Source organism: Chlorocebus sabaeus, chromosome 3 (assembly GCF_047675955.1).
Source record: "Chlorocebus sabaeus isolate Y175 chromosome 3, mChlSab1.0.hap1, whole genome shotgun sequence".
In the NCBI taxonomy this organism is placed as follows: domain Eukaryota; kingdom Metazoa; phylum Chordata; class Mammalia; order Primates; family Cercopithecidae; genus Chlorocebus; species Chlorocebus sabaeus.
This window is the reverse complement of record NC_132906.1, coordinates 95185569-95207953: the sequence shown is the minus strand read 5'-3', so window position 1 is coordinate 95207953 and position 22385 is coordinate 95185569. Positions and strand designations below refer to the sequence as shown.

The 22385-nt window shown below is 54.7% G+C and overlaps 1 protein-coding gene across 1 annotated transcript in view; it reads left to right on the top strand.

Annotated features, from left to right (window-relative positions):
* The window catches only part of GAS6 (growth arrest specific 6), a 45426-nt gene that overhangs the window by 8343 nt on the left and 14698 nt on the right, over window positions 1-22385 (top strand). The window contains exons 3-6 of the mRNA XM_073014540.1: window positions 10498-10522; window positions 11954-12016; window positions 19498-19620; window positions 20485-20607. Of these exons, the coding sequence (XP_072870641.1) occupies window positions 10498-10522; window positions 11954-12016; window positions 19498-19620; window positions 20485-20607 (334 nt within the window). The remainder of the gene's footprint in view (window positions 1-10497; window positions 10523-11953; window positions 12017-19497; window positions 19621-20484; window positions 20608-22385) is intronic.

The window sequence follows — 22385 nt, the reverse complement described above, 5'->3', positions numbered from 1 at the left end:
ATAAACCTCCCCGTTGTAAGCCGGGAACAAACACGAACTTTGCAGTCGTATTTGTCCTGAGATCATAGAACGTGGTGGCTGGCAAGACCCAGGCGTCCTCCCCTCCTGTGCTTCCGAGAACAGAGGCTGGTAGTTTATTGAAGGACTGGTCCCAGTTCGTTTTTTGTGGGGAAGACTCAGAGGGAAGCCCAGGCCCCAGACTCCAAGGTTAGCACATTTTCTTGGAGCGATCGACACCTCTTAAGGCGAACTTGGGTCCAAGACACGTGTGTGCGACCTGAAGCGTGGGTACCGTGTGCAGGAGACACCCTCACCGGAGGTGGGGACGAAGCCCACACGGTTCTAACTGCAGAATCGCTGGCCCTGTGCTCACGACTGTTTTATTTTGCTGTTTTATATGATCAGAAAGTACACCATCTTGTTTTTCCCGAAGCATTTGCAGTGAGACATCCCACTTCCTCCCCGCGGCAGCTGTTGTGGGCACGAGGCTGCTCCCAGGACAGCGATGCCACTGGGGTCGGAGTGGGCACAGAGGAGCTCTCTTCCTTCCTCTTCCCCGCCCTCTGCTCCCCCGCAGACTGGCCTCTCTTTAGTCAGCGCTTCCCCAGGCTCCCTTCTCCCCACCACGTGCAGACAGTGGCTGTCCCGGGCCTCTCTCCTTGTAGTGTGTCTTGTGGCCAGCATCCCTCCCATCCGACAGCTGTGTGGCTTCCTGACTGGCTTCTCTCGGGGCCCCCAAGGATGCTGTCAAATGCCCAGAGACAGTCACTGCTCTGCACTTAAGAGCAGGCAGCCCTTGGTGGGGCTTGCTCTGAAAGACAGCAGGCCTTCCTCGCTGAGAACCGCGCTGGCCCAGGGCCTGTGGGGGCTGCGGCTCTGTTCCTTCACTGCGTTCACGCTCACATGCTGAATGTTGTGCACCACGGGGCACCCTGCTGGGGGCTGTCGGGAGTGTGCTGTGTGTCTGGGGCAGAGACGGGCAGAGTGAGTCTCAGCATTACTGCCATGCAGCTGCTGGAAGCCACTGGAGCTCCTCTGTCTCGTCTGCCACGAAGCCTGTGAGATACACTGATGTGTGTCTTGGGGCTTCTGTGAGAAGAGCTTAGTTACCCACCGGTTCAGGCACCACGTCTGCGCTGTGGGGCAAGGAGGGGTGCTCACAGCTGTGCAGTCAGCTACAGAGGCTGTTCCCGCATCCACAGCTGACCTGGCAGTCACACCCAGGATGAGCTTCCAGGAAGAGGGCTCCCAGCAAGGGAGGGTGCACCTGGGCGTGAGCTTCAAGGAGGGCAGAGGCGCCTGTCACTGCTGACCGTGGGTGCGGATGGGCGTGCCGACTGTACTGACTGTGCTTTCCTGGGGTCCTCTGGGCCGGGGGCCGTGGGCGCTGCCTCCTGTGGGCAGTGGGGTCAGCACTTCCACTCTGCTCAGGGCAACAGGCCGCTGCGGGTGTGAAGGCTTAGGAAGCGAATTCGGAAGGAAGGAAAGGATTTTACACTTCCCAAGCTAGAAGAACATGAATAGAGCCGGGCTGCCAGGCCAAGGGTCTGTAAGACGGCGGCTCTTCAGAGGCTCTGAAAACGCTGAGAAAGGAAGGCTCCGCAAGGGCAGTTCCTGTGGGTGTTACTCTGCGTTTTCTCATAGAAGTCGAGTTCTTGGAAGACAACATTGTGGTCAAAGGGTTAGTGAATTCTTGTGACCGTTTCCCATGGAAAATATCAGAGAAAGTTATGGTGTTGATAAACAGTCCCTGCGCTCAGCAGTCTCAGCCCACTTGTCAAGTAAGATAAAGGTTTTCGGAAACAAAATTTATGGATGTTATTTGCTAAAGAGAGTAATGCATTCTTAGCACACTCTGAAAAATAACCACTATTTGCTGTGTGAATGCAGATGACGCTCACACGAAAAGATTTATGCAGGACTGACACTGGGTGTTTGCAGAGGGTTGTCCATGTTCACTGACCTCTGATCCTCACTGCAGCTCTGTGGGGACCGTGGCCCAAGGATGAGTGAGCGTCAGGTCGGGCTGTGCCCTTAATCCCCTGACCGCCGTTCCCCACCAGGCAGAGACCTTGCTGGGCCCCAAGGAGTTAAAGTGTATTCGGAGATGAAGGCATTTAGGAAGTGTTCTGGAACCTTCCAAACTGATTTTACCTGCGTGAGTTGCTTCCAGTTCAGTGCACTTTGCGTCCAAAAGTGTTTCCTGTCTTGTTAACACACTGCGTTGGGTGCCATCACCATGTGTAGGTTTTGGCCATTTTTAAAAAGTGAATGGGCCCTCTCAGGATCTAGTTTGATCAGGAGACCGCTGGACACCCTCACCAAGATGCAGGCGGGTAGGCAGGGGCCCCAGAGCAGGCCCAGGGGAAGAACCCCCCAGCGCCTTGGAGGGTCTGTTCACGTGCTGGGTCCTGCCTGATTCCTGCGGCGGTGTGGGGAGGTCACCCTACCTTGTTCGGAACCACAGCTCGGGATGAGGAAGCCTGTCCCCAGGTCAAAGGTCATTTGGGGGTTGGGACTTGAGAACCACAGTGCCCTGCTGGTAGGGTTGCCACATGGGCAGCCAGGCTACAGCCTAGTCCCCGAGGCCCACCCATCCTGGGGGCCCCGTGTGCAGCTCCCAGCCATGCTTGACCTTTGCCCTGTGGGTGACTTTGAGCGGGGGAGACCTGGGTCTGGTGGTCGGCAGGGCCGGGTCGGTAGTGGGCTTGGGTCTTTGTGACACTGCACCAATTCCCACGGGTTCTGCCAGCACCCTCTGCTCTCCTGAGCAGATCAAAGGCAGCAGAGGCGACGCCAGGGTCTGGAGGCGGCATCCACTCATCAGACGCGTTCTGTAGTTTTATAGCAAATTTGGGGCTTCATGTTAGACCCTGGCCAGACCAAGCTCCTGTCCTGGGGCTCAGCTCCCCCCAAGCTGCTTCTGGTTGTTTCCTCCATACTTACGAAACCGAAAGGCAACTGGCGCCGTCAGGGAGGTGTCAGAGGAGGCACCGGCTCCACTGTTTACACCGGGATGTTCTGCAGACGGGGCTCCCAGCCTCAGCGGCCGCGGAACTCCCTAGCACAGGGGCGTCCAGTCTTTTGGCTTCCGTGGGCCACACTGGAAGAATAATAGTTGTCTTGGGTCACACATAGAATTAACACTAACAGCTGATGAGCTTAAAAGAAGGTCTGTGCCTAAATCTCATGTTTTAAGAAAGTTTATGAATTTATGTTGGGCCGCATTAACGGCCATCCTGGGCCGCTCGCAGTTGCCCCAGAGCCTCGGGAACGCGGGCCGAGCACCTGCTCTGCTTCACCCAGGGGCAGGGCCCTGTGCTAACCAGGAGGCCGCTGCCCTCTGAGTTGTCCCTGCCAGGAACAGCAAAGTGCACAAACCTCCGAGAGACCTAATGGCTGCATCCTCCGTGCAGTGGGCACCACACTTACCACCTGGAAGTGCGGGTCTGGCAGATGTCAGGTAATAACAAGGATGTAAATTTTAAAATCACATGGAGTTTGTAAACTTGAGGAATTATAGCATGAACACTTCCCTATTATTAAAGTAAACAGACTGGGAGCATTGATTTCCACTTTTCTTCCAAGTACTTAACTATGATTTAAGTGAAACTAGCATTCGGTGCTTTGTTGGAGTGAAAACTGCAGAACCTTGCACCTGCCCACTCATTCATTCATTCACCCAGCCACCCATTCATTCATTCATTCACCCATCCACCCACTCATTTATTCATTCACCCACTTATTCATTCACCCGTCCACCCACTCATTCATTCATTCAACTCATTCATTCACCCACTCATTCACCCATTCATTTATTCACCCACCCATTCATTCATTCACCCACCCACCCACTCATTCATTCACCTGTCCACCCACTCATTCATTCACCCACTCATTCACCCACTCACCCACTTATTCACCTGTCCACCCACTAATTCATTCACTGACTCACCCACTCATTCATTCACCCACCCACTCATTCAGTCACCCACCCACTCATTCATTCACCCACTCATCTGCTCATTCACCCATCCACCTGCTCATTCACCCATCCATTCATTCACCCACCCACCCATTCACTCACCCATCTACCCACTTATTCACCCATCCACCCACTCATTCATTCAGCCATCTACTCATTCACCCATCCACCCACTCATTCATTCACCCATCTACCCACTCATTCATTCACCCATCTACCCACTCATTCATTCACCCATCTCATTCACCCATCCACCCACTCATTCATTCACCCATCCACCCACTCATTCATTCACCCATCCACTCATTCACCCATCCACCCACTCATTCATTCACCCATCCACCCACTCATTCATTCACCCATCCACCCACTCATTCACCCATCCACCCACTCATTCATTCACCCATCCACCCACTCATTCATTCAGCCATCTACTCATTCACCCATCCACCCACTCATTCATTCACCCATCTACTCATTCACCCATCCACCCACTCATTCATTCACCCATCTACCCACTCATTCATTCACCCATCTCATTCACCCATCCACCCACTCATTCATTCACCCATCCACTCATTCACCCATCCACCCACTCATTCATTCACCCATCCACCCACTCATTCACCCATCCACCCACTCATTCACCCATCCACCCACTCATTCACCCATCCACCCACTCATTCATTCACCCATCCACCCACTCATTCATTCACCCATCCACCCACTCATTCACCCATCCACCCACTCATTCATTCACCCATCCACCCACTCATTCATTCACCCATCCACCCACTCATTCACTCACCCATCCACCCACTCATTCACTCACCCATCCACCCACTCATTCACTCACCCATCCACCCACTCATTCACTCACCCATCCACCCACTCATTCACTCACCCATCCACCCACTCATTCACTCACCCATCCACCCACTCATTCACTCACCCATCCACCCACTCATTCACTCACCCATCCACCCACTCATTCACTCACCCATCCACCCACTCATTCACTCACCCATCCACCCACTCATTCACTCACCCATCCACCCACTCATTCACTCACCCATCCACCCACTCATTCACTCACCCATCCACCCACTCATTCACTCACCCATCCACCCACTCATTCACTCACCCATCCACCCACTCATTCACTCACCCATCCACCCACTCATTCACTCACCCATCCACCCACTCATTCACTCACCCATCCACCCACTCATTCACTCACCCATCCACCCACTCATTCACTCACCCATCCACCCACTCATTCACTCACCCATCCACCCACTCATTCACTCACCCATCCACCCACTCATTCACTCACCCATCCACCCACTCATTCATTCACCCATCCACCCACTCATTCACTCACCCATCCACCCACTCATTCACCCATCCACCCACTCATTCACCCACCCATCCACCCACTCATTCACTCACCTATCCACCCACTCATTCACTCACCCATCCACCCACTCATTCACTCACCCATCTACTCATTCATTCACCCACCCACTCATTTATTCATTCACCCACTCATTCACCCATCCATTCACCTATCCACCCACTCATTCCCTCACCCATCTACCCACTTATTCACTCACCCATCCACCCACTCATTCATTCATTCACCCATCCACCCACTCATTCATTCATTCACCCATCCACCCACTCATTCACTCACCTATCCACCCACTCACCTATCCACCCACTCACCTATCCACCCACTCACCCATCCACCCACTCACCCATCCACCCACTCACCTATCCACCTATTCACTCACCCATCCACTCATTCACCCACCTACCCACCCATTCACCCACCCATTCATTCACTTACCCACTCATTCACCCATCCATTCACCCATTCATTCACCTATCTACCCACTCATTTACTCACCCACTCATTCACTCACCCACTCATTCATTCATTCACCTATCTACCCACTCATTCACTCACCCATCCACCCACTCATTCACCCACCCACTCATTTGCTCACCCATCCACCCACTCATTCACTCACCCATCCACCCATTCATTCACCCACCCACCTACTCATTCATTCACCCACTCATTCACCACCCACTCATTCATTCACCCATCTACCCATTCACTCACCCATCTACCCACTCATTCACTCACCCACCCACTCATTCACTTACCCATCTACCCACTCATTCACTCACCCATCCACCCACTCATTCATTCATTCACCCACTCATTCATTCACCATCCACTCATTCACCCATCCACCCACTCATTCACCCACCCACTCATTCATTCATTCACCCATCCACCCACTCATTCACTCACCCATCCACCCACTCATTCACTCACCCATCCACCCACTCATTCATTCATTCACCCATCCACCCACTCATTCACTCACCCATCCACCCACCCACTCATTCATTCACCCACTCACCCATTCATTCATTCACCCATCCACCCACTTATTCACTCACCCATCCACCCACTCATTCATTCATTCACCCACCCATCCATTCATTCATTCACCCATCTACCCACTTATTCACTCACCTATCCACCCACTCATTCATTCATTCACCCACACATTCATTCATTCACCCACCTACCCATTCATTCATTCACCCACCCACCCATTCATTCATTCACCCACCCACCCATTCATTCATTCATTCACACATCCACCCACTTATTCATCCACCCATCCATCCACTCATTCATTCATTCACCCACCTACCCACTCATTCACCCACCCACCCACTCATTCATTCACCCATCCACCCACTCATTCATTCACCCATCCACCCACTCATTCATTCATCCACCCATCCACCCACTCATTCATTCACTCATCTATCCACGCACTCATTCACTCACCCATCCACCCACTCATTCATTCACTTATCTATCCACTCACTCATCCACCCATCCACTCCTTCCTTCATTTATTCATCTATTTCCATCCATCCAGTCACCCATCCACCCACCCATTCATTCAGCTATCCATCCACTCGCTCATCCATCCATCCATCCACCCATTCATTCAACTATCCGGCCACTCGCTCATCCATCTATCCACTCCTTCCTTCATTTATTCATCCATCTCCATCCAGTCACCCATCCACCCACGCATTCATTCACTCATCTATCCACACACATCCACCCATTCACTCATCCATTTGCCCACCCACTCATTCACCCACCTATTCTTTCATTTATTTATTCATCTACCCACTCTCTCATCCACCCACTCATTCATTCATTCATCTATCCATCCACTCACCCATCCACCCACTCACTCATCCATTCATCTACCCACTCACTCTTTCATTCATTCACTCACTCATCCACCCATTCATTCATTCATCCACCCACTCATCCATCTGTTCACTCATTGTTTTATTCATTCATCCATCCATCCATCCATCCACTCACCCATCTATCTACTCATTTATTCATTCACCCACTCAGTCATCCATCACCTCATTCATTTATCCATCCATCTCCATTCATTTACTCAGCCATCCACTCATTCACTCTTTCATCCACGCACTCATCCATCCACTCATTCATTTGTTCATTCATCAATCTCTATCCATTCACTCATCCATTCATTCGTTCCTATCCACTCATTCATCCACTGATTCATTCATTCATTCATTCACTCATCCATCCATGCATCTGTCTGCTGACTCATCCATCCTACTCACTAATCTATCCACCCATTCCCTCATCCATCCATTCACTCATCCATCCATCCATTCATTCATCCATCTGTGCATTTGTCCATACATGCATCTATCCATCCATCTATCCATGCATCTATCCATCCATCTGTTCACTCATTCATCCATTCACTCATCCATCTATCCACCCACTCATTCATGCATCTCTCTGCTCATCCACTCGTTTATTCACCCATCCATTCTTTCATGCACTCGTCCACTGTTCATCTGTCATCCATCCATGTGTTTGGTGATGGCTCCTGAGGCCTCTGGGGGACAGTCAGTACCAGGCTCGATGCTGGGCAGGTAGATGTTGTCTTTTTCCTCTTGAAGCTTCAGCTGACAGTGCAGTGGTTTGCTCGCTTATTTATATCTGTAGCTGTTCAAATAAAACAGAATCAGATCCCTAGGGAGAGGATTTCCAAGGGCCAAATGGCGCCATTTCCAGCCTGGGAATCCCAGCTTCTTCCCACTGTTGCCCTCACCTAACCCCAGCACACCAACCCATTACCACAGGTCTCGCTCTTCCTAGGTCGAGAAGAAAGAGAGTCAGTGTGTATGTCAGGAGCTCCTGGTTCTAAATCTCGGCCTCCTGAATGGTGGCCTCTGCTCCATGGGGACTCCTGGGGGTGCTGCCCTGGAGAGTCGGCGAATGCAGAGCTTCAGGCCAAGGTTTATTCACCTGAACAACTTGTAGTGCAGACCGGGGCAGGAGGGTTTTGAGAACAAAGTGCTCTGTGTTTGGTTCTACAGGTCAGGGAGCTTATCCGGGTGCCTTTACTCAAAGCCATTTCTGGGTCTTACATCTTTGGCCAGAATGTTCTAAGGACGACGTGAAGTGTCTCTTTATCTTGGGAGTGTGTAGTGTTTTTAGGTTTATTTGTCGAAGCTTTACTCTTGCTCAGGATTTAACGGTCTTTCCCCTAGATCACAGGTGGAATTGATACATGCTTTCTGCCTCCATTACCGCCTCAAATAATCAAGCATGCAAATTAGGATACACTGCCCGGGGTTATAACCCTGTGGTTTCAGAAACCCCATTCCCATAGGTATGGCTGACTGAGAGGAGATTGGCATAATTTTTCCATGAATAATGCCTTTTTGCAACAATAAAACTTGGTATTGATACAGATTACACATTAAGTAGTATGACTAGTCTTGATTTTGAAATATAGGACACACTGTAAAGCTGTGGTAATGCAAGCATTTGTGTATAGTTAGGCCATTTGCTCACTAGTTCTTAGTTGTTTTCAATCCCTGGCTTCCTAAACCTGAAAGGACACCTTTTGCATCTCTCCTAAGTCTTTTGTTTCAGAGCCAGAGCCTCCTGCTTTGAGACAAAGCCCCATCACTTCCCTTCTCCTTCCAAGCCGGGGAAGCTGTTGCTGCCCCAGACCTCCACCAGGGCTCACTTGTGTTGCTGGTCACCCCTTTTCTGGAGTTTGCCTTGACTAAAATTGGAAGTGAGAGAAATGAGGGCAGGCATGAGGGTGTGTGTTCCAGGCCTGCAGCCCTCCCGACCTCCAGGGCGGCCGCCCTCCAACAGACACATGAGCTGAACTCCAGCTCACCCTGACCCTTCCTTTCTCTTAAGGGAGTAAGATTTTAAGAGCATCCCATCTCTCCTGGAACACAACTTTGTGAAAACACATCCAAGCAGGCCTCAGGAAGGTGTTGGCAGGGCTGGGGTGGGGCCCTCCAGGCTCTTCCCACAAAAGGTGTGGCAAGGCCAGCCAGTGTGGGAAAGAGGTGGGAAGGAGGCAGAAAAGCTGTGCAGAGCCAGCACATGAAGCCAGAGGCGCGTTGCAGATGGCGCTGGGTACTGCCTCTGCCCTCCACTCTGCAAAATGCTACCAGTGCCTGCTAATCCTGAACCTCGCGCCCCCAGGCGAATCCCACACCATCCTGAAGCCAGGTTTCCCGTTCCTGATAATGGGATTAAAAAGATCTTCCTGGGTGTTGTTTGTGAGGGTTTCATAAAATAGTGTAAAAATGCTGACTCATATGCAGCATGGAGAGGCTGCTGGGACTATTCTGCCATGACCGTGGTCTCTTGGTTTAGAGCATTTAGGGCCAAACTGCTGGCATGGTTGACCCTAAGCTGGAGATTGGAGGCTGCTTTAACCAGGCTGTGGCCCTAGAATCTAGGCCATGGCAGAAGGATCCTGAAGAAGTTTCCGGCTGGCCTCTGCTGGCCAAGTGACGGGCAGGTGGTTCCAGGACTCGGCAGCTCACTTGTGTCGAATGTGGACCTCGTCGGCGTGTTTTCATGGATAAGAAGACCCTTCGTTACAGCCTCCATGCCTCATCCAGTACCAATTTTGTTTCACCAATACAATGAGTGCAAATCAATGCCCGTGTGCCAAACGGAAGGTCTTTGGGGTTTTGAGAGACCTTTGTGACAACAGGGAACTGAGGTCTTTGGGTTCTGGAGACCCTGATGTCAACAGGGAACTAAGATTGGGGTTTTACTTGGAGGCGTTCTTGTTCTCCTGGACAGGCCTCTCCGCTGGGCACACTGGGTGGTGCTCCTATGCAGCTGGAAATGGCCCTGCCTTTGCTTGTTGGTCTCACCGCAGTCGTGCTGATGGCTTCGTAAGCGCCCGTCTGCAGAAGCCAAGTCGGCAGCACGGCAGCTTCCCGGGTCACTTCCCCTCGGTTCCCGGGGTGGGGCGGCCTCTGGCTGCCGTGGAGCAGCCTCTGATTAACCGGCGGATGCTTATGTTGCTTAGAGACCCTCGTAGCGTGCCAGTCAACGCTTGCTTTTTCTCTTTCTTTTTCCACAGGACTATTTTTACCCGAGATACTTAGGTAAGTCTCAATTACTTCTCTACCCTGGTTGTCGTAGAGGCATAGTTGGGGGTACGTGTTTCATGCTGGAAGCATCTCCTCACCACGTAACTCTTGGAAGGAAGATTCTTAATCACACGGTGCACATGGAACTGTCCGGAACATGCGGGTCAGAAACACAAGATTCTCTGTTTATTTTATACCACAGCTTTATTCCGTGTTAGTGGAACCTCAGGCGAATGCCGTTATCTGCAAACCCCTTCTCTGAGTTGACGCCAGGCTCAGCTCCTTGTCAGGACATGTAATGGATTTTGTCTTCCAGTTTTCTGATCTCAGCACTAAACACTTCTGAAGTCACTGAGGACCCCAAAGGGGTCCATGTTCATGTGGGCTGTACGGACTGATATTTGCCGTATTCTTAATTAAAACCAAGAACACTCAATAGTGTTTCTGTTTAATTTGAAGAATAGGAATGCACAGACGTTATCTCAGCCATCAGAGCAGCTGGTGCATGCGGGGCGGCCTCCGGAGACCCCCAGTGTACGCTTGAGAAGGGAGGACAGCAAGAAAGGGAAGCCCAGAGACCCCGGGTCAGCCTGTTTGACTGACACCGTCTCAGAGCTCCTTGAGTGCATTTCACTTAGAAGGAGAGAAATGTATTCCAGGGTCTTCCTTTTTAATGTTGCAAAGTGCATTTTAGTAAACGCTCTCGTAAAGGGTCCTTCCCTGGGTCCATATCTGGAACTGGCCCGGAAAGTCCAGGCGCCAGCCTGGGTGTGCTGGGACTGAGTTCTGAAGCAGGGGATGGCCAGCTGTCCACGGCACCCCCGCAGGAGGCCTTCCGCTGTGTGTCCATGCCTTTTTGCACCTGCATAAGCAACAGTAACCCACCGAAGGGCCAGGTCGAGAGGCCCCGCACCGTTCGGCACAGTCTCCGTCTCGGGCCATCCCTGGATGTGCACGTGCCAGGCCTCACCTCCCCCTGGCCGCCCTAGCGGGATGTCCACTGTCAAGCCGTGTCCAGCCAGCCGGAGAGCACGCAGGGCCTTTCTCCAAAGCAGAGTGGCTTTCCAGTTAAGGACAGCGTTTCCCAACAGGGGTCAACTTGAAAATGAAGTTTAGCTTTCCGAGTACTGTCAGGAAACTTAGTGAACATTCCCGGTGATTCTCCCGTACGGCGGGAGGAACCCCTCGAAACTGCGGGCGGTGCTTTAAGCACTTGCTAAGTGTGGGCGTCCAGCTCCGCTGAGTTGCTGGAGGCGGTTTCCTGTTTGTCGGGGTTGGGGCTGAAATGTTTTGTATGAACACAAGCTAAGCGGCATTGTTTCTGGAGGATGATAGCACCCCAGGTAGGGAGAGTAACTGCCTCTCCAGAGCTTCTCAGAAGCAGGGGCTCTGCAGTCCGTCTGGTCTCGTAAGGATGACTGACATCCATTCCCTTTCTTCCTGCAGGCTGCATCGACAAGTATGGGTCTCCGTACGCCAAAAAACCAGGCTTCGCCACCTGCGTGCAGAGTAAGTCAGCCTCCTTTCCTGGGAGCACTGTGGGTTTGGATGACTTTGGACTTGGCTGTGGTTTGTGGACGGCCCTGAAAAGTTATGTTTTTTTTGTTTTGTTTTTTTTTTTAGGTTTGATTATCAGATTCCTTTCTTTTTTTTTTCTTGTTTTATTTTATTTTTATTTTTTTAAAATTTTTCATTATACTTTAAGTTCTAGGGTACATGTGCACAACGTGCAGGTTTGTTACCTATGTATACATGTGCCATGTTGGTGTGCTGCACCTATTAACTCGTCATTTACATTAGGTATATCTCCTAATGCTATCCCTCCCCCCTCCCCCCACCCCACGACAGACTCCGGTGTGTGATGTTCCCCTTCCTGTGTCCAAGTTCTGTTTTTTAAGGAGCTGTGGTCTCTTCCTGAGGCCTGCTCCCTTTTCACCAAACTTTCTTTTTTAAACAAGTAAATTTTGACATTTTTAGCAATAGGCAATAAATGCACATGGAATAAAATGTAAACACTTCACAGGGTGTGATGTGGAAGCCCGTGCCCGCCTCTGAGTCAGACACCACTGTAGTTACAGTTCCAAGAATCTTGTGCTTAGACATGTAAACATGCGTGAGCGGCCTTCCACTCTTCACGTGCATGGCAGCTTAGCACAGGCGGTCTGTCCCGTGCCTCTGCGACTCTGTCTGCGCAGGAGACCCTCTCTTCGCGTCTGTCTCCCCTTCACGCTGGCATTTCCAGCCGGGCTTAGCCCATGCGTGTTGGCTGACGTCCAGTTTATTCCCAATTTCCATCGTTATAAACAAAACTGGCGAGACATCCTCGTGCACCTGTCGCCTCCCACACGTCTGAGTGCGTCTGTGGGATGCGTTCCCAAGGATGGAATTGCAGAGGCAGTCCTCATGTTTCCTTTGGATACAGATACTGCCAAATTATCCCAGAGCCGGCCTCAGCCGCCGCCCCTGCAGGGGAGAATGAACGGCTTTTTTAAACTTTTGATCTCTTCCAATGTAACAGGTGAGAAATGACATCAGTCCTTTCAGGTTTTTGTTTTGTTTTGTTTTTTAACTAATGAGTAAAGCTGTACTTCCTAGGTTTAAAAACTGTGTATTTCTTTTCCTGTAAACTGTTGTTTATATTTTTTGCCCATTTTTCTCAATGTGTAGGCATTTGCAAATTAGCCATTGGTAGTAAAGTTATCAAACATTTTTTCAGCTTGCCACAAGTCTTTTTTATTATTTTAAAATTATCATAGAATAAGATTGATATTTTGGGTGTCCTGTATGAATTTTAACATACCTGCGGCACAACCCACACAGCTCCCCTCGAACTGGGTCTGTGGTCCCCTGGCATCACCTGTGTCTGGTTTTAGATGAAAGGCCACCTTGGTGCGTCCCTGTGGGCGCTGAGAATGGAGGCGTGGCAGTACAGAGTCATCCTGGGAGAGGCAGGAGTCTCTTCCCAGGCGTGGCTTTGGAACCGGATCCCAGCTGGCAGAAAGAGTCAGAGGTGGCTCAGTCCCACTCCCCAAGCCCCATGCGCTGTCCGTGGGCGTCTCTAGGCCTCCCAGACTTGGATCACAGACCCCAGCCCAGGAGCCACAGACAGAGGAAATGCTCCGTGTAAACATGGGATTGGGAGGGTGGCCCTGCCGTGTGGCCCAGCCCGCCCTGACCTGCAGCCACACACAGTAACCCGGAGCCACGTAGGGCCCAAAGTCTGCATATGAGGCAGAGGCTCCTGTGCGCTCAGAGGAGACAAACAGATCCTGCCACACATGGTTTATCTTAGTGATTGCTAAACCAATCTCTTCTTTTAAATTCTATTTTCACACTTGTTATATTCTCTTAGTTCCTGGGCTTTAGGCTTCCCCCCAAGATGACAAAACAGTTATCTGCTGTTAGGTGTTTTCATCTGTGATCTGCCTGTAATTTCTTTTGGCGTGACAGACGAGGTGGGGATCTGGACTGCAGGCACAGTTCCTGCCCCAGCACCACACGTTTGAAGTCTGTCTCGTCCCTGGTGCCTCGCCTGCCTCCATCCTCACGTCCCCGGTGCCTCGCCGGCCTCCATCCTCACGTCCCCGGTGCCTCGCCGGCCTCCATCCTCACGTCCCCGGTGCCTCGCCGGCCTCCATCCTCACGTCCCCGGTGCCTCGCCGGCCTCCATCCTCACGTCCCCGGTGCCTCGCCGGCCTCCATCCTCACGTCCCCGGTGCCTCGCCGGCCTCCATCCTCACGTCCCCGGTGCCTCGCCGGCCTCCATCCTCATGTCCCCGGTGCCTCGCCGGCCTCCATCCTCACGTCCCCGGTGCCTCGCCGGCCTCCATCCTCACGTGCTGGGTATTTGGGAGATTTCTGCCGGGTTTTCCACAGGCCGTGGCCGCAGCTTTAGACTTGGCCTCATGCACGCGGGTGGGTCTCCTATGCCCTCCTCAGTCTTTTTTCTGGTTATCTTGCTTATTTTTTAATACAACTAGACTTTAAAAAATAGTCTTAAAAACCTAAAAAAGCCCTTTTGATATTTTTACCTGGGCTTGCAGTTCATATATTGGAGACTGTCTGAACAGCGTTGAGCTTTCCTCACCCTGGCACCGTCCTGTCCGTCCCTTGGAGCACTTTTCTTCCTGTGTGCCCCGCGCTTCCTTTGCCAAGTTCACTTCTGGCTATTTGTAGCAAAGAAGGCCGTCCTTTCCACGGCGTCGCCTTGCTTGCTTGCGTGGATGAAGATGACTGATTGCTACATGTTCATTTCTGTTCTTGCCGCCCAATAGAGTTACCTTGTTTTGGTTTATTATTTCCTTTGTGGCATCAACATCCCCGAGTGCGGCCAGCTGGGGAGAGGAGGGCAGGGTCAAGATCCTTGAGTTTGTTCCCTGTGTGATAGGAAGAGAATCTCTTGCTGTGGCTGCTGCCAGAGGCAACACATGCAGTTTATAACAGGTCCACCTGCCCCAGGCCAGAAGCTCCGGCCACTCTTCCTGAGCCGGCCCTCAGAGGCTGCCCTGCCTGTGGCCTGGGGCTCTCAGCTTCTCCTCCAGAGCACATGGCTGGGGCCTCTGACGTTTGAGTGCCTCAAAAGACACCTGGCGGTGAGGAAGGTGCTTTAGGGGCCACAGCAGGCAGCCTCACGCTCCCCTGGGAAGGCGCCTCTGGATGGAGGACATGGCTGGGGCAGCCTCGCACCCTGTTCTTGTCCATCAGTCCCTTGTGAAAATTCTCTGACTTGGTGCTCACGGTGCTGTCCTGGCTTCAGTTCACTGGTTATCGGTTATTGTGAAATTAAAGCCATAGCCCCACAGAGTCCCAATTCAGCCCCAGACAAGCCGGCCCCCGGCGGGCCTTGCATGGGAGCCTGTGGCCCTCGGGCTGTCCCAGGACCCAGGCAGCACGGTGGACGGAGGGAGGAGGCCCGGGAAGAGTGTAGGCTGCGTTCCCGGGTGCCCCTGAAGAGCCTCTGCTTCCATTTCTTTCCTTTCCCATGGACACATCCAGCCTCTCCATGGCTGAACATTCCCGTCCTGCCCTAGCGGCCGTTTGGTGCTTGGATTTCTCGGCTCCTTTGGCCCATGGGTTTCCCCAGGAAGGTCAGGTCCCCACAGGCTGTGGCCCAGGCAGCGGTCACTGAGCCCCGGCTACCAGGATCCCCACCCCCGCCACAGGGAGTGTCCCCTCGCCCTTCCCTCGGACGGATAGGGCCCTGGTCCTTGCCTGTCACCACCCAGGGAAAGGCCCTAGCTGCCGGCACTGGCTTCAAATTCCAGCCACAGCCATGGCTGCTCCCTCCTGTCCTTCAACACAGTCATGGGCCGAGCTGAGATAAACTTCACCTCCTGAACTCTCTGCAGGCGCCAGTGCCCAGGGCATGACCAGCCAGACCAGCGACTCCCTAGGCCCAGCTTGTGGGATGAGGGTCAGAGAAGTGGGTGCCCGTCAGGGAGGTGGGCGGGGTCAGAGAAGTGGGTGCCCGTCAGGGAGCTGGGCGGGGTCAGGGAGGTGGGTGCCCTCTGGGGCCTGCAGAGGTTTCTGTCTCTGTTGGTTTCCCTGCTGTGTGGAGGAAATTCCACAGACATCTGCTGGGCACCAGCTGAGTGTCCACCCCTCAGATGTGGTTCTGTCCTCACATCGTAGAGGTATCAGTACATGCCCAACAGGGAAACAAATGAGTTGGGGGAGGCCCCGGGGTAGGCGGCCATGAGACTGGGGACCACTTAAGAGCTGGGCACCCGGCAGGAGCAGGCACTGTCCTCAGCCTCGCTGTCCCCCAGCCTCGCTGTCCTCAGCCTCGCTGTCCCCCAGCCTCGCTGTCCCTCAGCCTCGCTGTCCCTCAGCCTCGCTGTCCCTCAGCCTCGCTGTCCTCAGCCTCGCTGTCCCCCAGCCTCGCTGTCCCTCAGCCTCGCTGTCCCTCAGCCTCGCTGTCCCTCAGCCTCACTCCTCAGCCTCGCTATCCCTCAGCCTCGCTGTCCCTCAGCCTCGCTGTCACTCAGCCTCACTCCTCAGCCTCGCTGTCCTCAGCCTCGCTGTCCCTCAGCCTCGCTGTCCCTCAGCCTCGCTCTCCCTCAGCCTCGCTCTCCCCAGCCTCAGGGACACAGGTCTTTCCAAAGGGCGTTCCAGGCAAAGTCAGGACCAGGTTCCCAGCCCTTCACATCACATGGGCAGGTGTCCACTTCTGAAATGACTTTAGTCTCTAACCAAACATTGTAAGTGGCAGCGCACAGCATCCCTCCACAGTGGGGGCCTCTGAGGGTCAGGTTCTGGTGCCGGAGGGTTGGGCCCTGCACAGGCCGCCTACCCTGCACGTGTCTGCCTCCCTCCTGCCCCCAGAGCCTCTTCATCTGAGGCCAGAGTGGCGAAGTGGACGCGCCCCTCGTTTCTCTAGTCCAGGCCGGACCTCCCCCTTCCAGGCCCTGCTGTGACCACATTGATGTCTCCAGACGCCCTGCGGACACAGCACCCAGGTACAGCCGGGCCATGGCAGGGTCAGGGATGGGGCCCCGGCCGGCTCCTGGTGGTTGTGCTGATGCAGAATGCCTGGTCCTGGCCCTTGTTTCCTCAGCCCCAGCCCCCGTGTGCTTCAGAATAGAAGGCATTTATAGCGACCTGCTGAAAAGAGCATCTTAGAAATACTTCGAGACGTGAGCTGTGTCCACACCTGCAAGTGTTCTGTTGGCAGTCATTTGTGCAAAACAAGAAAACTGGAGGCGTATGGAGGAAACTGGGGGGCAGATGGAGGAAACTGTGAGGTGTACAGAGGAAACTGAGGCTTATGGAGGAAACTGAGGTGTATGGAGGAAACTGAGGCGTATGGAGGAAACCGAGGCGTATGGAGGAAACTGAGGCATATGGAGGAAACTGAGGCTTATGGAGGAAACTGAGGCTTATGGAGGAAACTGAGGTGTATGGAGGAAACTGGGGCGTATGGAGGAAACTCAGGCGTATGGAGGAAACAGGTGTATGGAGGAAACTGAGGCGTATGGAGGAAACTGAGGCTTATGGAGGAAACTGAGGCATATGGAGGAAACTGAGGCGTATGGAGGAAACAGGCATATGGAGGAAACTGAGGCGTATGGAGGAAACAGTGAGGCGTATGGAGGAAACAGTGAGGCGTATGGAGGAAACTGAGGTGTATGGAGGAAACTGAGGCGTATGGAGGAAACTGTGAGGTGTATGGAGGAAACTGTGAGGCGTATGGAGGAAACTGTGAGGTGTATGGAGGAAACTGAGGCATACGGAGGAAACTGTGAGGCATATGGAGGAAACTGAGGCGTATGGAGGAAACTGAGGTGTATGGTGGAAACTGTGAGGCGTATGGAGGAAACTGAGGCGTATGGAGGAAACTGAGGTGTATGGAGGAAACTGTGAGGCGTATGGAGGAAACGCTGTGAGGCATACGGAGGAAACTGTGGGGTGTACGGAGGAAACTGAGGCATGAGGAGGAAACTGTGGAGTGTACGGAGGAAACTGAGGCATGAGGAGGAAACTGGGGTATACGGAGGAAACACAGGCGTGCGGCAAAGCATCGCAGGAAGAAGCCAGTGTGGTTGGGCAGCTTTCCCAAGAAGTCTGGGACTCGTGTCCGGGCTTCTGGTGAGCTCGGTGCCTGGACCCGCCTGGGAGGACAGGGGCTGTGTCTGTGCTGGCCACAGGCAGTGACTGGATTACCTGGAGGAACGCAGCTTCGTGAACCACAGACCCGCCCGCTGGCACCAACCAGTGCAGGTGGGAGGGAAGCAGCTCCTGCACTGACAGCCGAGGCTGGACCCTCTGTTGGAAACGCCACGTTCCACGGACCTGGTGGGAAGTGTCACCCTGGGAGCCTCAGGAACGGAAGCGACACGCTGGCAGTGAGAGCCCATCTGTTGAAGACTTGATGTGCCCCCACCAGAGCTGACCCCCTCAGGATGGCGCTGGCCGAGTGCTCTAGGGCCCTGCTGGCCCGGCCTGCGCTTTTCCCAGGGACTGGTCCTTATTGAACTTGTGTGGAATCAATGGACAGGAGCCCTCAGCCAGCGGGGGGCCCTACCCAGGGTTCCCCACGGAGCCGTGAGTGGCTAAGCTGAGCATGGCTGAGTCCTCGTGTGGGGCGGAGCTGAGCGTGGACCACGCCCCTGAGCACTGCCACACCCAGCCCTGAGCTGCTGCTGCTGCTCAGCCCGGGGCCGTGAAAGGGTTCTTTGAGCTCCGGGCATAATTGTAGTTCTTCCTGCCAACTTCCTGGGGCTCAGGCTTGCGTAACCGCGCTCTCAGGGGCTTCCCTGCCTGCCTCTGGGACGTGGGTTCGGTCCGTGTCCTGGAAACGTTTGTGAGCAGCTCCTGGTATGGGGGATTCCTTGGGAAGCAGCTGCACTGGGACGGGTTCCCGCCCTCAGGCCCTCACCCACCCCCCTGCCCTCTCGCCCTGCAGGAGTTCAGCCCAGGTGATCGCCCTGAGAGAGGGCAGCACACATCTGGCCTAAAGCCGTCAAGACACGTGGAGGGGGGTGGCTAAGAAGAAAGAGGGGGCTTCCTAGAGGACCCCTCTGGCAGTGCAGCCTGGGCTTGGGGTCCTGTCCGCCATGCCCAGCAGGGAGAGTTCACCAGAAATGGGCTGGGGCTGGCCAGGGAAGGTAGAATGTTTTGAGTCCACCTGGAAGGGCCCCAGGTCAGCTGGGGGTTCTGTTTGCCTGCTCCCCGGGAGGTCTGAGCTCCTGGGCCTCGCGCCAGGCGGTTCCTACTCCTTTGCCCTTGGCCCTTCCCACCTCGCGCGTCGGGCCTGCTGGCACTCCCTCCCAGCTGATCTGAGTTTTCCTGGAGCCGGCCCCAGGGCCCGCTAGCCTGTTCTGTCAGCCCTGGGCCAGCACAGGGGGCTCGGGTGCCCAGGACCCACCTCAGCCTCCGCCTCTCAGAGCTCCTCCGGGCTGGACCCTAGGCATCATGGCTGCCCCACTCCCAGCTGCGTCGGGGACAGGGGGGCAGCTGAGCATGATTTTCCACTTTGTGTCCCCAATCAGACCTGCCTGACCAGTGCACGCCCAACCCCTGTGATAAGAAGGGTACCCAAGCCTGCCAAGACCTCATGGGCAACTTCTTCTGCCTGTGTAAAGCCGGCTGGGGGGGCCGGCTCTGCGACAGAGGTAAGACCCCCACAGCCACGTGAGGCTGAAGACAAAGGCAGGGTCTCCCTCCCTCTCCAACCCTGTCCTGATCCCCACTCCTCACTCCCACTCCGGGCACAGCCGTCCTCAGGCTGCTCTCTGACAGCCCGAAGGCGGCTGCAGCCCTGAGGTATCCTGGAGCCCCAGAACTGGGAGGAGCTGCAGTCTCCTCTCTGGGAGCAGGGCTGGAATGAAAGGAAACGCCAGGTGGTGCCTCAGCGCCCACTGACTGAAAGGCGGGGGAGAAGTTTCACCTCTGACCGTCCTTGAGTGCGGACCTGTGGTGTCGGTGAAGACCCTGGAGGAAGAATAGCTCCAGGGCCTGGTGGAGACCCACAGTGGAGAGTCCAGCAGGCCAGCCTGTCCCCTTTGGCAGGTCCCACCCCAGAGGTGACCTGGGAGAGCTTCGCTCAGGAGTGGCCAGCTCTGGCCTGGCCTTGTCTGTCCTCAGGCACCCAGAGGTCACTCCTGGCCTGCAGCCTCTTCCTGCAAGCATGTGGGCATCCAGGGAGCTGAGCCCTGTGGCTGTGACTGCCAGCAGCTCCCCGGGCTGAGACCACAGCCCTCCCATCATCACCTCCACACGCAAGGCCAGGACCAGGGTCCCCGAAACGCTGGGGCTGCTGAGGGGGGTGTGAGGTCCGAGCCCTGGGGACCCTCCCTGCTCTAGACGGGGGCTGTGCACCCCTGGGCTCCCTCCCTGCTCCAGGGCTGGGCTGTGTTCCCCAGCCCCGGGGTCCCTTCCTGCTCCAGGGCTGGGATGTGCACCTCTGGGATCTCTCCCTGCCCTAGATGGGGACTCTGCACCCTTGGGCTCCCCTTCAGGCCTGTGCTTGTTCCCAGATGTCAATGAATGCAGCCAGGAGAACGGGGGCTGCCTCCAGATCTGCCACAACAAGCCGGGCAGCTTCCACTGTGCCTGCCACAGCGGCTTCCAGCTCTCCTCTGACGGCAGGACCTGCCAAGGTAAGGCCCTGGGGTGAGGCCTCTCTCCTCTCCCCACCTTCTATTTTTGGTCACATCTGCGCTTCTGCAAGAGGCTGCTGCTGGCTGGGTTCCTGTGGTTCTGGACGGGACGGGGCATCCTGCAGAGACTGCACAAGCCCAGGCGAGCCGCAGCACAGGGAGCTACTCGGCACCACATCAGGATGACTCACCCGGCATCTGAGGGCCAGAACTCAAGAGGCCACACTGCTGGCTGCAGGGCCTCGTCCCGTCCCCAGAGCCTGGCAGAGCCTGGGAGTGCTCCAGGCTGTTGTGCAGTGAGCTTGTGGGTCAGAGTTCCAGGCTAGGGTCCCCGCTGCCGTCCACTCTCCCCAGCATCCCTAGAAGCACCCCGTTGTTGGTTTCCCTCTGTCTGTTCCCTAAATACAGCCCTGCCCTCCCCATTTCCCTTTGTGTTTCAGTCTGGGGTTCCCTCGGCCCAGGGCCAGAGCTGGGGAGCCCCGGGACACCCCAGAAAGTCACTGTGAATGTGTGCACCCCCGATGCTGTCCTGGGTGCTGCTCCTGCCACTGGGGCTTCGCAGGGGGAGCACCTTCCTCCTCCCTCCCGCCTTGGATCTGGACATGCCCAGGCGTGTCCCTGAGAATTTCTGGCATCGTTCTTACTGCTGCTGCTGGCGGTCCCGGACACCGGACTGCGTGGATGGGACAGACAGTTAGTTGCTCAGGGAGAAACAGGCCCAGGAGCTGGAGAGTGAATCTGACCAGACAGGAGGGGCCCCACGCTGTCCCCGATTTCAAAAGGCAGCTGCTGTTTGTGTCCACTTTGATGGTTCCCTTCCCTGACCACCCAGGAGTTAGTCCTGTGTGCAGATGACGTGATTCCCATCTTAACACATAAACCCATTTCGCCGTTCAGCTACTCCTCCTCTTGCCTGGAGGACAGAGCCCCTCCCATCACTGCTCTATCCCTGACCTGGAAGACAGCAGCACCCCAGGTTTAAAGAGAGGTGAAGACACGGCCAATCCTGGGAGATGACGTCTAAAGCACCTCACATGGGTCCCTGCACCAGTCGGGCACTCCCGGCAAAGTCTGGGCTCACAGTTACTGCCCACGGTGACAGAGGCATCCTATCCTCTCCTCCTCCTCCCCATCTTCCTCCTCCTCTTTCTTCTCCTCCTCCCCCTGGTCCCCCTTTTCCTCCCCCTCTTCCTCCTTCTCCTTCCTTCTTCCTCCTCATTCCCCCTCTTTTTCCCCTGCCTCCTCCCCCTCCTCCCATCCTCCCCCTCCTCCCCCATCCTTATTCCCCCTCTTCCTCCCCCACCACTCCCAACCCCTCCCCCACCTCCTCCTCTCCTCCCCCTACCCCTCCCTCGCCTTCTCCTCTTCCTCTCTGCTTCTCCCCCTCCTCCTCCCCCTCCTCTTCCCCCCACCTCCTCTTTCTCCATGCCCCTGTCCTTGCTCTCCTCTGGTGACTAAAGGTCTTCATTTCAGGGTTGCCCCTTGTACCCCAGGGCGCTTGGCCATAAACAGTGTCTGTCCTACATAGATGTTCAAGTCTTAGGATTGTGGTTTAACCCGGTAGTGAAAATTGATTGAAACCTATAAATGCTTCTCTTTGGGGGTTTTGGTTTCAAATGCCCCTGGTGGGGTTGCTTTTTACTGCCCCGTATCCTGTGGCACCATCATTTAAATGGAACAGCACAGCGTGCACCACCGCCCCCCACCCCTGGACCAAGCAAGGCCCTTCCCAGCTCTCCATCTGCTGGGCTGAAATCAGCCTTCCCAGCCGGGCCGTG